The following is a 16,792-nucleotide window of genomic DNA, read 5'->3' as shown; positions in this document are numbered from 1 at the left end:
TCCTTACTAACACAAAAAGGGAGGGAATTATTTATTGGACTCTTCTGTATTTAGTTTCAATGCTTATACTCATTACTGTGGCATCATATCAAATAGGTCTTGCACCTAAATACAAGGCTTACTGAAATGGAGATATGGCTATAGGTTAGTGGTTTTGTACAGGCAAATAAGGCATGTATCTCTTCAAGGCTTCCATAGAAGACATACAGTAATAAGTATGCGCTATTTGACCAATGGCTGATTACATCTTTGAAATTTGTATAGAGCAATTATTTATTACAACATTATTTAGCTATCATTTTTCTGCTTTTACAGAGGAAAGGAAACCACTTGCACAATTTAGAATTCCTTTATTTTTGTCTCCCCACCCTCTACTCCATTAGCTTGTTAAAAACATCGATTGAATTTTCACCTCAACCCCCAAAGAAAACATTTTTTTTAAAGTTATGATGAAACCTTAGAGCAGAAATACTTGGACCCTAAGGGAAAAGTGCAGCTTATTGGAAAACTGTTGTGTCACTTTCAGACTTTGTAAAACAGTTACTATTGATCATATGCTTTCTGTAGATAGATTCTCCACGTCTCAGGAAGTTAGGGATGATTCAAGGAAATCAGGGATGTGGGAGTTTCTGTGGTAGCATTACCCCTAAAAAAAACTAAATTGCAGAATGGAAATTAATCAAGAGCTCCTACAGAAGTGAAAGTTTCTTCTGGGCAGCTAAGAAGATTCTGTATACATTTGGTCAGACTCACACTTCTGCACAGTACACACATCTGTGCACACTATTAAACTAAGTGCACACACCGCAGACATACACTCCTTTTCAATTTCAGATTTAACCTTTGGAGCTCTATACTTCATGGCTACAAAGTAAATCTGATTGCAAAATACATGTTCACAGGTAGGAAAAAAATAATCATGTGAGTACATAACCTTTTACAGGAAAATATTATTAACCCCAGCTTCTTTCTAGTGCCTTCCACGTATAGTTTGGCCCTTTAAGAGCCAAGTCCCACTCTTTTGCAGTGCCTGCCATCTGAAATAGCTTTTCTTTAACTCCAAGTTTCATCTATTCTTTCATCCCATTCAAAAACACCATTCCAAAACACAACTAACATTTTTTCACCCTTATCTTGCCCATTTGCCTCTACTTCCCCAGCCTATTACTCAGTACTTTACTCGCTAATCATGACATACAACTCTTCACAGTTCTGTGAAAAGTTTTGGAATGCAGTACATGACATACACTCAAGAAGTGTGTTTCCCAACAGCAGTATATACATGCCAAGATATATGTATATCACCCCAAGAAAACAACAACAAACCGCAACCAAAACACACAAAATCCAGCAACCACAAACAGGGACTAACAGGAGATCACAGGACCAAAGGCTACTGAGCAGTCAGAGTTCCAGGGTTTGATCTACAGTGTAGAAGAAAGTTTTAATTCCCCTAGTGCAAGTCCCATTTTCTGTTTTTAATTACTTTTTTGCATTAAGACCCAAGGAAAAAAGTGCAGTCAAGCAGACTCCCCATTTTACTTTCTTTTCCCCTTACTTCTGTGAAATAGCTTATAGCTTATTTATATAAATTAACAATGCCTCCTCATCCTTAAGGCTATAACATTTCTAAACTTTCCCAAGATAGTATTTCTTGCTTGGCTGGGATTTTTTAAATCCTACTCACAAATAACAGGTGTGTTTTGATAGATTGACCAAACGATACAAAAGATATCTTGGAAAACAGATGCGGAATACCAGCTCTGCTCACAAGGTGCATATGTTTTCTTATAGTAGAACAGTTTCAATACACCTCATTCAATTATGAATATATTCCTAACTTAGTATTAGCCAGCAGTCTCCCTACTGAAATAAGGCAAATACCCACACCCAATTAAACTCAAGACAAATTAAGAGACCTCTGACCTTCACCTCTGCTTCTTTTTCCTCCTTCAACCATGCAAGTCAGAACGTGCAATAAACAACATTCTGTCTTTCATTGCTAGAGGGTCAATTGAATTTGCTTTTTTTAATAAAAGATATCTGTTTTTGAAAGGTACCATACTGAAGCAATTTAAACACACACACCACACAATTCATCACTGTTAAACACTATGTCAAGCTAACAAAGAGACAGCAATAAAAGAGAAACAAAACCAACTCACATATTCTGTAAATATAGAGAATAATTAAAAGTTAACAACAACTTATTTCCTCCTGCTCCTATTTTTAAACTTTAAAGAAATTACAGTGGAAAAGCACTACACTACAATTTTTTTTGGGGGGGTGGGGGGTGGTTGTTGTTTTGGGATTTTGGTTGGGTTTTTTTCTTTTTAAACACAGAAGTACTGTTCCAAAAGTCCTGAAGTGCACAATTTGGTTTTATACAACTTCAAGAGATATTTAATCAAATGACTGACTTAGAAGAACCACATGGATCATTTTAATTGCAATGTCTGTCAGCCATCCCAGTTATCCCTACTATAGAACTATGGCTTTTGTTTTCCTCCTCTGTTGCTCTAAAATTTCTAACGTCTCAGTAAATTTTAATCAGAAAATAGCATCCCAACTCTTAAACTCTGGGAGCAAGTTTTCATCCTGATCCAGCCAGATGAGTAGGAGATTCTTTAACATATTTGAAAGGAAGAAAAATGTCTTCTGCTAATTCAGTTAACTGCATTCAGAGCTGGTTTGTGCTGTGCCCTTACAGAATTCTTTGCTATGACTTCATGCTAAGCCAAAAATTAAACACTCTTACTTTCGTACATGAACAGCTCTATCCCAAAGTACCAACATTAGCATCAGTGGTGACAGAGGAAATGCTATAATCCCCCAACAAGAGGGGAAAAGGAGAAAAAACACCACCAAAAAATGCCAAAGCCACAAACATTGTTCAATTAAACACACAGATCTGTGAAATGCAAGCATTAATGTACTTCCTTGAAATAAGTCGTCAAGCTGTGCTCTCATGTATCACCTGAGAGGACAGTATAATTTCACGCTTTGGCACTTTTTAAGACAAAAAACCACCACAGAATCCATGATTAAAAGATTACTTCCACAAATACCTGCAGTTTAAAACTTACCAAGCACTTTTGCAGCATGCAGAAATTTGTTAACCAAAACATCACATACAGAACCTGTGCAATTTTTGGAACATTCTTTTCTGAAACCAACTCAATTGAAACATGTGGTAACACGAATAGAGGAGACATAGCACTCAAAACCAATTTTTACTTTATTAAGTTCTCATCTTTGGTGAATATATTTATGTTCCCTAACTTCAACAGTCTCTCTGGTCACATTCAAAAAGAACTTTCAAAATAGCAAGACTAAACACTATCAAGGACTTACCAGATTGGAATTGGTGGCATTGGAATCATCTTCTGGAAAGGGGATATAGATAGCTAAGGCCACACAATTGGCAAAAATAGTCAGTAATATAATTATTTCAAATGGTCTGAGGAATGGAGTTAAGGAAATTGTTCCAAAATGTGCACACACAAATAAAATAAAAAAACCACCAACAAAAAAGATTTATAAGAATTCTGTTTAAAGAAGACATTCCAAGCCCCTTATATTCTGAAAAGAAACACATGCCTTTTTAAGTGCTTTTAGGAGCTCCCAGCCAAGAATCTTCCTAATATGTCAAAAGCAGTGTAGGCCAGTCGCGTGCCAGAGTAAACACAGATTTCTTATAAGTTTTTTCTTCTTTTATTTATTTAGATTGCATTTTCCCTATTTTCCTTCAAGCGTGGCTGTACTATTTTTAATAGCAGAAGCCTGTTCTTGGACTGTCATCTTTCATCTTACAATTAGTTTCTCTTGGTCTCTTCCATCTGCATTTACAAACCCTAAAATAATTTTAACAAAAGTTTTGGGGGTTTTTGTTGTTGTTGTTGGGTTTGTATTTTTTTTATCCCTTTCTCAATCTCTCTGTCTCTCATATCTCAAAGTTAATGCAAGGGCCTGAGAAATACATGCATAGACTCAGTTAGAAGATGTTTAAATGATGACAAAGTTAAAAAAGCGCCTTTGTCAAAAATATGCACATTGCCATGTATACTTGTTTTGCTTAAAAGTTATTTGAAGGAGCATTTCTTTTTCTATTTGCATTTTATTTGGCATCATAGGGAAAACAAATGTGCCCACACAGTATATTAGGGACACCAGGAACCTAAGAGTTCCTTATAACAGAGAAACTAGCACCAATTCAGAAGCATTTCAGCCAGGCATCAAATTTGTTAGGGAAAAAATCCCAAACATTTGGGGTGTTCCACAAACAAATCCTGTACAACCTTGATGCTCCACTGGACTGTCCATTGGAATCAAAGGGCATTTTTCTACTGACCAGTTTGCTGCACTGTACTTAATCTTCTTCAGTGGACTCCTTAACCTTAATTGCTGTGAAATGTAGACAGACTGTAAGTCTGGTCTCCAGTCTGAGTTTGGAAACATTTACTTGCCTTCAGGAATATCCTGGAAGCTAGCTCTCTGATAACTCGTCAGTACTCCAGAGGGAAATGAAGAGCAGGATAGGACAGGGAGATTGCCAAGTTTAACCTGCGCCATCGGGTGCATTTGAGCATGAATTTACCTACCATAGGACTGGCTTTGCAGCAAATGTCAACACAGCATGTATGGTTTTGGTCAGCTGACTACTGTTCTCAGCAGGTTTTAGCAGGAAAGAATTGGAGATTGGGATGTGCAGCAGCCTGAACTGCAAGACATACACAAATCCCAGGCACCTGACCACTGTGTACGCTCAGATATGTTCTACATTTCACATATGGAAAAGTCAAAGGGTTCCAAATTTGACAGGCTGCCATGCTTAAACCTTCAAATAGTAGGAGATATATGATAATATGGAGGAAGAACAGATTAGGGCAGGGAGATTACATGTGAAATCAAAGGGACTTCTCAGAAACCCCAGGCTGTATATATAGTGTTCGCTGCATGAAGACCTGAATTTCCATAGGCTTTCCTTCTCTTAATCACTTTTTTCCTTAGACTTTTTGGTTTTGACAGGATTATTAGCTATTAACATATCACTGTTTATGCATATTTTCTTTTATTTCTTTTTATGCACAGTAAAATAGTATAAAATCTATAAATACAGTACATACAAAGCAGAAAATTAAGTACACAACTAAATCTTTGCAAAATAAGGCAATTACTTCATTTCACTTCTTATATGCAATAGCACCTCCAGCCTCTGAACTCTATAACGTTCGTGTAAGAAACACAACAAAACTACCATGTGATATTTGTTTAATATCTACTATGCTTAGACTTCAGTGGTTCAGCAAATTAAGCTAAGCTATTCTCAGTAGTTTTTAGCAATTAGGAAAAGACAGAGTGCAGAATGAAATTAAACCTTATCACAATTCTTTGACATCGTTACTTGTCATCGAAGTGTTTCACATTTATAAACACTACATGTCCAATGAGAGGTTTTGATGGAAAAAAATACTTCCATCAACTCACCTAAAACAATACGAAAAAATGCAAGCATCAGAACCTTTGGATTGCTTTAATTGCATTGTTTGGTCCTCTCTTGATCTCAGCAGTGCTGTATCCTGTGTTACAACACATTATTCCCATCATTCATTGCTGATCTTATTCATTTATCAAATGTCACTCTGTGCTCTTTCTTTAAAGACATGTGGTTACTGGGGTGCTGGCAAGTAAACCAATATTCAGCTTCATCCTGTTAGTCATCATCCATCATCTTATGTTTAAAGTATCAGAGCTATGCCAGAAGGGATAAAAAGTAGCAAACTTAATCAGGGGGATTAAAAATTAGCATCTGAAGAAGAAAGGAATAGGCAGGCAGGTATTTTAAGGACACTTAAGAATTGACAGGAGCATTTTTAACAAGTTCTTCATCTGAAAAATACGTCCACATCAGCAAGACCTAATATACTTATATTCTGTTTTCATCTTTCTAACATCCCACCAGACCCCAAAGGAACAATATTATCACATTGTCTTAAATGCCATCATTCATTTTTCATCATATTAACTACTGCCAAGTTATGTACTGCCTTCCCTTGACATGCTTATCTATGCCTAACAACATGCTTTTTCTTTTGCATTTGCTGAAAGACCCCATTAGCTTTATGATGTACTGACAATTACTGTTCAGGCTTAGTCTTCGTTTCTCTTTGGGGAGGACAGGGAGGTATATTTTATTTCAGTTTGTGTTTCACACCAAATTCTCAAATTCCAGCTTGTGATGATCAGACTGGGGTGAATAAAAAGGCTTTGCTCCTTCCATGTGATGAAACCAATGGCCAAACTCTCACTGACTTTCCAGGGAAGCAGCACTGACCCTTAGACTCTGCAGCTGTGTGTCAGTGGTTATCATCCATCACCTGTGATGCAGTCTGTCTCTGTTCAGACTACTAGATCTGTCCCTGTACTGCATTTGTACATGTTGCAGCACTACTTTTACTGCCTGTCTTTTCCCCTGCTTCTAAATAACCATTATCTCTTACCATATATTAGTAAGCCTTATTAGTTTAAGTGGAATTCCAATATAATTAACAGACCTTAGCCCTGTTTCAGGATCTTATGCGTACGTTTGGGTTTTCTTCTCCTCCTTTTGTCGCATTCTTTTCTCCATACTGTAGAAATTGTGATGCCACATTTTTAACAAAAAAAAGTATATGATTCAAAGTATCAGAGCTGTTTAACTGGTGGCACCTATTGGAGTGCCGGGGGGGGGGGGGGGGGGGGGGGGGTAGAAAAAAAAAAGGGGAAAGCCAGCAGCTGCTGTCAATCCCATAGTCTCAGTTCAATTCTGGCCTCAAATATCTAACCTTTATCATTTAAATTTCTAGTGGCGTCTTACACAAAAGTATAGTTAAGGCTCCAGTCCTAAACTACTTTTTTAACCCCAACATAAATGATCTCAGTTAAGACATCAGAAACTATTTGTGTACTTTAAACTCCCAGTGGTGCCTTTCAACTTAATGTATTGATTTCTTCACACTTATGAATAGCGCCTGATGTGCACAAACAATTTGCTCTTTTCCAAATGAGAACATCAAAAAGGATATTTCCATTCGACGATGCTGATGCATGCCCTCCGGATGGGATTTTTCAGTGTTAAACACAGCAGTGCTCGGGGAGGACGTGTAGCTGTGGTAGTACCCTGTTTTTTCTGTTTTCCATACTGCTGCCGTTTCCTCTGCGTGGAGCTGGCTGTGGATATTGTTGCATTGCCAGCACTACCCATCAGTTTGGCTTGCCTGGCAGCATCAATTGCAGCTTGCCAGGACAGCGCTGCCCCTGGAGTAGGGATATGCTCTGGGGCAAGCCCTGCAGCTGCATTGGCATTCATGTTGGCATGAGCTGGACGGGGACTCCCATAGTTGGAACCTGTGAAAGGGGAAAAAAACAAACAAACAAACAAACCAGAAATTTGTGAAGATATTTTTTAAGCAACAGAAAAGAGAAGTAGTGTTTTTTAATATCTTAAGTATCAGTAATCTTAAGCATCCGTAAAAGCAAGAGCTAAGGTTAAGTATAGGGTATCCACTTACTACCAGCTTGTTCCTCCAATTCAAGTTCTTCATTTTAAAGTAATGCTACTATGCAAGCATTTGTCTTGCAACAGTCTCCCAACAAGACCCAATGGACACTAAGCTGTTAGAAGTGCCTCCAATCAATACAGTCTCCAGGGATTCACAGAAAAGAAACGGTCCGTTTTTACCCACACATTTTGCAAGTTGGATTGTTTGGAAGCTCAAAAGATGAGGCTAGTTCTCATCACTTTACCACAGACATGCAGCACTATGCTATTTAGTACATAGCAAAGCACCCAAATGAGATATTCAAACCCCATCACAAAAATCCTTATGTTTTCAAGATTACCTCAAGGTAAATAATTTTTTAACAACGAGATTAATTCTCTCTGCAATATACATGTATGTATAAGCCCAAGAATAACCTGACTACAAGGTATACCAAAGCAGAAACTGTAGCTTTTGTGCTCTATAGGATGCTGTGCAGATAGTTTAGGCCAACCAACATATATTTAGAAACTGGAACAGAGTCCTTATCCTGATAAACTGATTTTAAGACAGATGAACTATTGAAATCAATGGAGTAAGACTTACTTTCAAAGTATTAACAAGAATGCTAAGACCTAGCAGTTCCAAGTTTTACACCTCTTTAGCCAAAAGTGAGGAAGTATATGCTTTTGCCAAATCATGATGATAGAATAGGTATTTCAGATGACATGTGGCTGATATTTAGAAGGTCTTAGTAGTTTAAAAAAAAAAGTCACCCTTTCAAGCTAGTGCAATTGTTCCATTGTTTCAGTAAAGACAGTTAAGTCACCGGTGTCTCTTCAGTGAGACTTTTTCAGCAACTCAAAGCTTCAATCACTTCAAAATGAGTGAATTTTGAAACTTCAGAACAGACTCCCTTACTCTTTGGAGTATGCTTCAATCGAGATATTCAAGAACTTGTGAAAGATTAACCAAACTTTGCCACAGACACTTCATAGAACAAAATATAAGCCATGTTAGAAAAGTGCAGCATAAAATCCACAGAAAGTCACAACGGCAAACTTTTATTAGGGAGCAAGTCTTGTTTAGATACATCCTATAGAAGATTTTTGAGACTACTTATCTTTTTTGTGGACTTGTGAGTTTGCCTGTGGCCCACATGTTCAGATGCAGGTAAAAGGAAGCCCAAATAGTCTACAGATCTTATTCCTTCACAGGCTATGAAACCAGAGTTCAGTTTCAAAACACTGCACACTCAAGGGACTATGTTTCCCCTCACATCTTAACAGCAGACTATGCTTCTGAAAAAGTGTACACACAAGGGGCACACAGTAGAAACCCAGCAAAGGAGTTAGATCACCTTTATTTCAAACCAGGCTCAAAGTCTGCTATTGACTGTTCCACTTTAACAGAAATACAGTGTTACTAAATAGACCAGGTGGCTTCTATAGACTATGAGACAAAACAAGCAGAAGACCACATGACACTTGTTTTTTTTTTCTTAAAATATCTAAAGACAGACTTTCTAAACTGGGGAACTGGCAAGCCGTTTTTGAACAAAAGTAATTATCCAAGATGCATATTTCATAGGTGGATGTGCAGTGCCAAGATATCACAGCAATGACTGCACTACAAATGAATTAAAGCAGGTAGAATAAATACAATTACATTGACACACAGAGTGTAACAGGATGTGCCTTTACCTAGAAAGCATACAAGATTTTAAAATTTATCTCACTGAATCTCAAGGAAGGACATGATGGGGTCAGATGTTATTTTATGTCAGGCATTACCATAAGATTTCCAGGTTGTTACAATTTTATTGCACAGCAGCAAAATCTAGAGCTTGTCTCTGCTCACTGAAAAAACTCCTAGCTGCAAACCAGCCAAAGGAAGCTGGTGAGCAATATGACTCCGATATGTGAAAGGGAAAGCTGAAAGAAACAAGAAGCGGGAAATAGTTAATTCACATCCCTCAAATTTTGAAACGGAAGAAAGAGAGCTTTCAGAATCACACAGGCTAAGCAGATTTCCTAGATGAAGCTGGTAATCAACTGGCAGACAAACTTAGTTTTCTAAAGCTAAGCAAATTGTACACAGCACTACTCATAGGATACATATTTATTTTCAGACTACTTCCAGATGCAGTTTTTCTCTTTAGCATCTATTTGACCTCCCTAGCCTGAGGCATGCTGGGAAGAGAAATAAATGGAAAATTACTCTAATTATTCTCCAGCTCTTCTTTAATACTGACCCATTAGAATGTATAAGAGGTGTGTGGTTTCCAGTAAAAGCAAACTTGCTGATCCATCGCCCTGTGTTCTTATCATGCTGACTAGACCATGTGGTCCTGAAAATTAACAGCTGCTGCATCTTAATGAAGACTTTTCTGCAATTTGGGAATGTGTCAAGCTTCTTTGTTATTACTGCTTATTAGTTAGGTTTCACATGAGGATTCAAGTCCATCCATTTTGACTTTCATGTGCCAGCAAAGGTAAGGACGCAACTTCTGGTGGTTTCATTGCTTTTGCTTCTAACATGACCACCAGTTTCATAATAAAGTGCTTTGTCTCAAATTGATTTCAAAAGATGAGTCAGTAATGACAGATTTGTATTAACAAATATTGATTACTGATAAGGATCTGTCTGTTTTATGAAGCTCAGAGGCTGCAGACTATACTAAGTAATTAATGGCAGTGACAAATCCCTTGATCTACAGGCAGTTTATGGAAATAGCTCAAATTGAAGAATGAAGCTCACGCAACTTCACAGAAAGGACATTCAAGAACTGAGCAAAATATTTTCAAAGACAGCATAGCCAAAATTTCAGGAAAAAAAAAAAATCTACCCTATAATCTAAATGTTTAGTGTTAATTCCTAGGAATAAGACAGAACACAATTCATATGGATCTTGTACAGCATCATGCTAAATGTCACCTATGGCACTCATTTCTCTCCCACCACAAAACTCTGCTGTAACCCAAGAGCTGCAGTTACTGGATTTGCTGTTTTCATTTTGTAATGTTAAGATATTTCACTCTATTTCCTCACTACAAATGAAGTTTCATGAAACCCAAGTCACTTTAATTGTATTTGTTTATACTGTTATTAAGCTGGAAGTTGACCAGAACTGGGAAATGGAGATTCAGCACCCACCCAAATGCAGTAACGCACTAAGCATGATGATCCACAGCATCATCACCCTGCTGATCCCTACCCACCCTTTATCAAGAATTTGTACTGGTGATTATGTGCAGCTGGTTCACAAAGCTCTTCTGTGCTACAGATCATGAGTTTAAACATTTGAATAGTAATTAAACAGAAAAGTCCATGTAAGTGAACAAATTTGATTATAAAGTCTTTGGAAAAGACTTTAATTTCTGCAAAAATGCAAAGTTGCAGAAGTACTTCAAATGGAGAAACAACAGAAATACAGGTCTCAAAAATCAGTTAAGTCAGAAAAAAAGCAACACATAACATTGCTATACAATAGGAAATGAACAACGTCGCACAAAACACCTGACATTGTAAGCTTACAACTAAATCACCAAAATGGTCTTCACCATAATCACTACTAAAATATACAATGATGACCACTAATACCTTTATTAAAAAGTGCTGTTTCCATTCTAATAACATCTATCATACCACCTATTAACTATCTCAAAAGCATCATTTAAAAAACAAACGATACATGACCATTCTATATGAGAAGCGGGCAAGTTAATGACACAATGGAACTGTAACTTTTGAGTTTCTTGACTTCATCTAGCTAGCCACACATTTTTGAGGAATTTGTGATTAGATTAATTCTTTAAATGAAAATAGAGTTATGCCAATATGGAGCGTCACTGTTCTTTTTTGCCATCACTTTAAAACACATCAGAATCCTAAAAATTCAAACCTTGAAATTGTGTTGCACAACTGTATTTTTCTCCAAAGCAAAGGTGGGTACAGTAGAAGACAGTACTGGTTAAATTGTAATGTCTTAACTGAACACTGAAAGAAAACAAACAGAAAGCAGGAAACGTGTCACACTAAGATCATGTGTAAAACCAGTTCAAGCACACAGAAAAAATAATAAACTCTCTGCAGTGAGAGACACCTGACAAGAAACATGAAGAATAACACACACACAAGAAGGCAGTGTATGAGATCATCTGTTAATAGGAGAAAGAATGTGGAAAAGATTGATCCATTAACCAATGGAAAAAGAGCATTTGACAGACGACTGTAAGAAGGCTTAAGTTTTGTGTGACCTTTTGGCATCCATTTTTACTAAAGAAAAACCCATCAAGAGCAGGTGACTAGCATAATTAATCCCCAAACCAAAACAGGTATCATTTCCAACTGTAAAAGGAAAACAAGTTAGAAACTACTTAGACAACATTCATTGTTTCAGCTACTTAAGTACCACAACCTAGAACATACCAGAACATTTAAAGAGCTTTCTGAAGTAATCTCAAAGCTCTTAGCTGCTGGTTTGAATGCATGAAAGACAGGAGAGATCTCAGAGGACTGAGAAAGGGAGAATGGACCTCCCAGTTAAAAAGTGGGAAGGGGGGAAAATTTAAATCCAGTTGAATTTCAGTCTCCAGAAAAAAAAATCTGGAATAAGTAAAATAAACAATTGTCAGCAAGTACTTGGATGACAAGGAAAAAAAGAGCAGACATGGATCGGTCATGAATACATTGTGTCTAAGAAAACTAATTCCTTCCAGATCTGGGTAACAGAATTCACAGGCAAGATGGAAGCTGTAGGTGCCACATCTTCTGACTTTAATAATTTTATGAGGTCTTGTATGACAATTTCACAAGGATGCTGAGGACATACAAGCAAGAAAGAAATTGCTATAAAACATGAGTATGAAACCAGCGTATGCCTGAGAGCAGTTATCATTGGTACACCATCTAAATTGGAAGATGTGTCACATGGAGGTACCCAAGTGCCTGCCCTGGATCTGATTCTGTTCAATGTTTCCAGTAATGATCCGGATGATGACTTGGTGAATGGTATTAAATGAGCACATAACTGTGAAGCTGGGAGGCAAAGCAAATACACTGAAGAACGGGATTTTAATTCAAAATGAACTTCATGAATTGGAGGAAATGTCTTAAAAACAGAATGGAGTTCAGCAGGGACAAATGCAAAGTATTTAAGCAAAATGAGTCATCTGCCCAAATTATTTTCAGAAAAGCCTTGTGGGTTATGTTAGATCCCCAACAAAACAGGAGCTGATATTGTCATACTTCCTTCTTCCCACAAAAGGCAATCATCACAATGTAGTATATAAACAGGGATGAAATCTATGTGACACAACAAGTAATCCTTCTCTTCAGCTCAGCATTGGCAGGGCTTCAGCTGAAATACAGGGAGCAGTTTCAGGTTCCACACTTGAAGACAGACATGGCTCCGTTCAGGTTGCCCAGAGGAGAGCAGAGAGGCCAACCAAAGGCCTAAAAAACGCAAACTACAAGGCACAGAGACAGAAATGGGAATGCCAGAACTTTGACTGCTGCTCCCGAGGATGTGAGGGTGAGGAGGGTAGGATAACAGTCTTTAAGTGTGTGTATATTATACACATATATATGTTTTTATATATTTTTCTAGATGCACATGTATTTTATTTCAAAGAACAAAAAGGAACTATCTGTCACCACAGTCACAGTGAATAAGTAGAAGCAACGGCTTTTGCAGGAAGAAAAAAAAAATCAGGATTTACCTTCGGAAAACACTTTCTAACTGTAATGACAATGAAGCACATGTACTGGCTTCCTGGATTGGAGGCAGTACCTCCCACACAATTTAAGTCTTTTAGACCAGGCCAGAAAAAACATTTCTCTGGAATCACACGTATGAGGCAAGATTTATAGTGCGAATTAGTTTCTTTTCTTAGTCTAAAGCAAGTTTGACCTGAAGGAAGGCCTTACCACAGAAAACTTATGTATTTCTTCCATCAGTTAATCTACCAAAAGACCCCCTCCGAGTAAACCCTGCCTCAGTCAAACTTTCAGGCCATCGCAGGGACATTACACAGCACTGTCAGGCTTCTGCCCCGCACACTCATCACTCGGGGCGGAGGCAGGGGGTGGCGAGGTGAGGGCCCCCAGTCCAGTGACTGACCCAGAACTCTGAACTCAGTTTCTTTGGTTTTAAACTTCATTCTGCACATATATTTTTCTAAAAGTCTTTCAGTAGCCCAGGACAGTAACAACTAGCCACACACAAAGTTTAAAACCTTGAAGTGAAATAAATCCACTTTATGTGAAAAAGCAGACTTTTCCAGGCATCTTTATTAAATTTTCAGCTGACAACCCTGAATATTTCCCCTAATGAATGCAGGGCTGCAGACATACAAAACTCACTTTCTTTAAAGCATGATTTTTTCCTTATTTGCCTTTAAAAAAAAAAAGTTGATAAGATGTTAGTTCTGACAGCTAACATCTAAAGTGACACTAGTGTTTCCCAAAAAAAGATTTTTCTGGAGTTAATTTGTAAGTAGAGATAGGAGTTACAATGAAAGCTGGATTTCAACCCAAACTACGGCTTTTTCTATAACACAATTTATAATACACACATACTCTTTTTAAACATCATGTCAGACTAAAACTCAGTGTGTAGTTGTTAGCCCAGATAAACGAGTTAAAGAATTTTTCCTGTAAATTGTTTCGGGGCTTCAGAACACACACATAAAAAATACGTGATTTAAGACTATTCATTTGCCATAGTTGAGACTAAACATTTTTTTTAAATATAAACAAAAAATCTTATTCAAGAACCATACTTCATTTGCAACTAGATCTTTGTTTTCTTTATCTCCCCCCTGCAGAGCTGGGTTTTTCTTTTGCTGCATGCCATTAACATAAGATGTGGTGAGCTGCTAGCTAGAAATGTGAAAAAAACCAAGTCCATTTCAACGAAGAGAGCAAATTTGGGTTTTTACAGCTGCCTACAATACTACTAATGATAGAATTTCCCCTTCTGCCTCCTTCTAATTAGCAGGTGATAAGTTATCATCTAAAATTTCATCACTTGAGTGTCCCTCCTTTTACTTCTGTAGTTTTGTCTTTCCATTCTTAAACAAAACAGAAGTAAAGCAACAATCTGTTCTGCCTCCTTCACCAAAGGGGCATCTTGTCAAATCTGACTCAGAAGAATCTAGAAAGCCACAAGTCTGAAAATCTTCAGCAGTCACAAAAATCCATCTAGCTTCTAATTTTCTCTTCTGTAACTATGGATTCAAGAGAACTAGATTGGGAGTTAAGGTCTCTTTTGGGGAGGAGGAAGGGGTAAAGAAGCATGGAGCCTACTAAATGTTAAGCCCCAAGGCAAGTGTCTAATATTAAAAGTTTGACAATTGATGTAGATATCAGGAGAGCCAGAGAAGTCTATAATACAACTCAGCTGGACTACAAATTCTCTAGTAGATAAATTTATTAGGCCAGGGGTAGGGGGATGTGTGTTAAAGGGCCAATTGCCTTTGAAGCATGTGCATTTTCTTGTGGCTGTCAAGCTACAAGAAAATGCAAAGAAACTCACAAAGAATCCTTTCTGGTTTCTTGAGACATGTTTCTGGTGGCACCTAGATTAAGCTTTCAGAGGTCAAGTCAGGGAACACTTTCCTTCCTTCAACAATTAATTAAAGTTAACACCATTAAGGATCCTGGGATCAAGCACATCTTTGGTAAAATTTCTTTGACTTCAGTAAAATTCCTCTGGGGATTAACTGTAACTCATCAGACTGGATTCTTCTGACAAACTTAACTAATCATTTTCTTATTGGTGAATGATTACTCTTAGTGGGTAATCTAAATATAACTTCCTTACAGAAATGAAGCTCTTAAAGGTTTAAAATACTCTTTATTAAATGGTCTCCAGATTCTTTGTCTAACAATGCAGAGTGGGATAGAAATCAGTACACAAACCTGTTAAAGTGGTTTGCATCACACTACCCAAACCATTTTAAAAAACGGATCTTGTCTAACCTCTCTTTATAGTCAATGCACGGGACCATTTTTTCCATTCGTAAGACAGATGTCTGACATACAAGTGAAACCATCTGCTGGAAGTACCATTCTATCTTCAGATTGTACAAAAGTAATCAAAAACAGAAGTTTAATTGCACATCAAATTTTAGTGGATTGAATGAGATGAAATTACTTCCACTTATGTGTGGAGAGTACATGCATGCATATGTGTTTGTGTACAAGGTACAAAACAACTCTGTAGCTGCTTTTGGCCCAAAACATGTGACAAAATTTGGGAAGCGTACAAATATATTATATCTAAATAATTCAAAGCCTGCAATTTCAATGATTCTTCATCCTAGAAAAATCAATCACAATTCTTCCACAACTCATAGTATTCTCACTCCAGAAATAGCAGCCTGTTCTCAGTTACATCAGATGATGACAAAAAAAAGCACAAAGGGATCTCTGTATAGGTCTGTATCCGAGTTACAGACAATATGAATTTTGATAGATACACACACAAACCAAGAAACAACCCAACCCAACACTGCCCCCCCAAAAAAAAAAGAAAAATAAATTCAAAACACAAACAACCACCTTTAGCATCCAGATCTAAATGGAGATCAGCCCTGACAAAAGATAGACAGTGGAAATTCTTACAGGCTGAGTTCTTTTGCTTCTTTTTGCTGTTTATGGAGTCAGTGTTCAGCTATGCAACTCCAGAGAGCAGGCAATTTGTTGGAAAGAGATTAGCAAGTGTATAAAAGGAGAGTATATATCTAACCTTCCCATACAAGCTGTAAGTATTCCCTGCCACCCCTCACTCCCAGTGGTGATATCCACATCAGAAAGCCACTAATCCACATTATCTACAATACCTTAGGTTAAAGGGGACCTCTGAAGGCCATCTGGTCCACATCGCTCCTTTTTAGCCCCCTCATTCAAAGCGGTCAAAATTTCATCCAACCTCTTCGGCTATCCAGCACCCTACTTTGCACCACTACTGTCTCTGAGTCTGCATGTAGGATTGCAAGAACTGACCACAGTAGGCACCCAAATCAAAGGTTCATTCAGGTATTGGGCATACAATTTAAGAGAATATAATACCAAGAGAACATATAATTTTAAGAGGTACCTACTACCTTATACTTTGTGAAAACCAGACATCTGTAAGTTGTATCATTAGCACCCCCAGAGAACAGTCACCTAAAAACTATTTGTTGCTTTTCAGAAAGGCAAAACTTAGAATTTATTTTAATCTACATTCACCTAATTTTAGATTATGTATGCAATATCCTACT

General features: G+C 37.5%; 1 protein-coding gene across 1 annotated transcript in view; it reads right to left on the bottom strand.

Annotated features, from left to right (window-relative positions):
• The window catches only part of CACNA1C (calcium voltage-gated channel subunit alpha1 C), a 486,917-nt gene that overhangs the window by 404,167 nt on the left and 65,958 nt on the right, over positions 1-16,792 (bottom strand). Inside the window, exons 2-3 of the mRNA XM_056339744.1 lie at positions 7,063-7,386; positions 3,355-3,458 (exon numbers count right to left, since the gene is read on the bottom strand). Coding sequence (XP_056195719.1) covers positions 3,355-3,458; positions 7,063-7,386 — 428 coding nt within the window. The remainder of the gene's footprint in view (positions 1-3,354; positions 3,459-7,062; positions 7,387-16,792) is intronic.

The sequence above is a fragment of the Falco biarmicus genome, chromosome 5, assembly GCF_023638135.1.
Source record: "Falco biarmicus isolate bFalBia1 chromosome 5, bFalBia1.pri, whole genome shotgun sequence".
Taxonomy (NCBI): Eukaryota; Metazoa; Chordata; class Aves; order Falconiformes; family Falconidae; genus Falco; species Falco biarmicus.
This window is presented reverse-complemented; position numbering and strand designations above follow the sequence as displayed.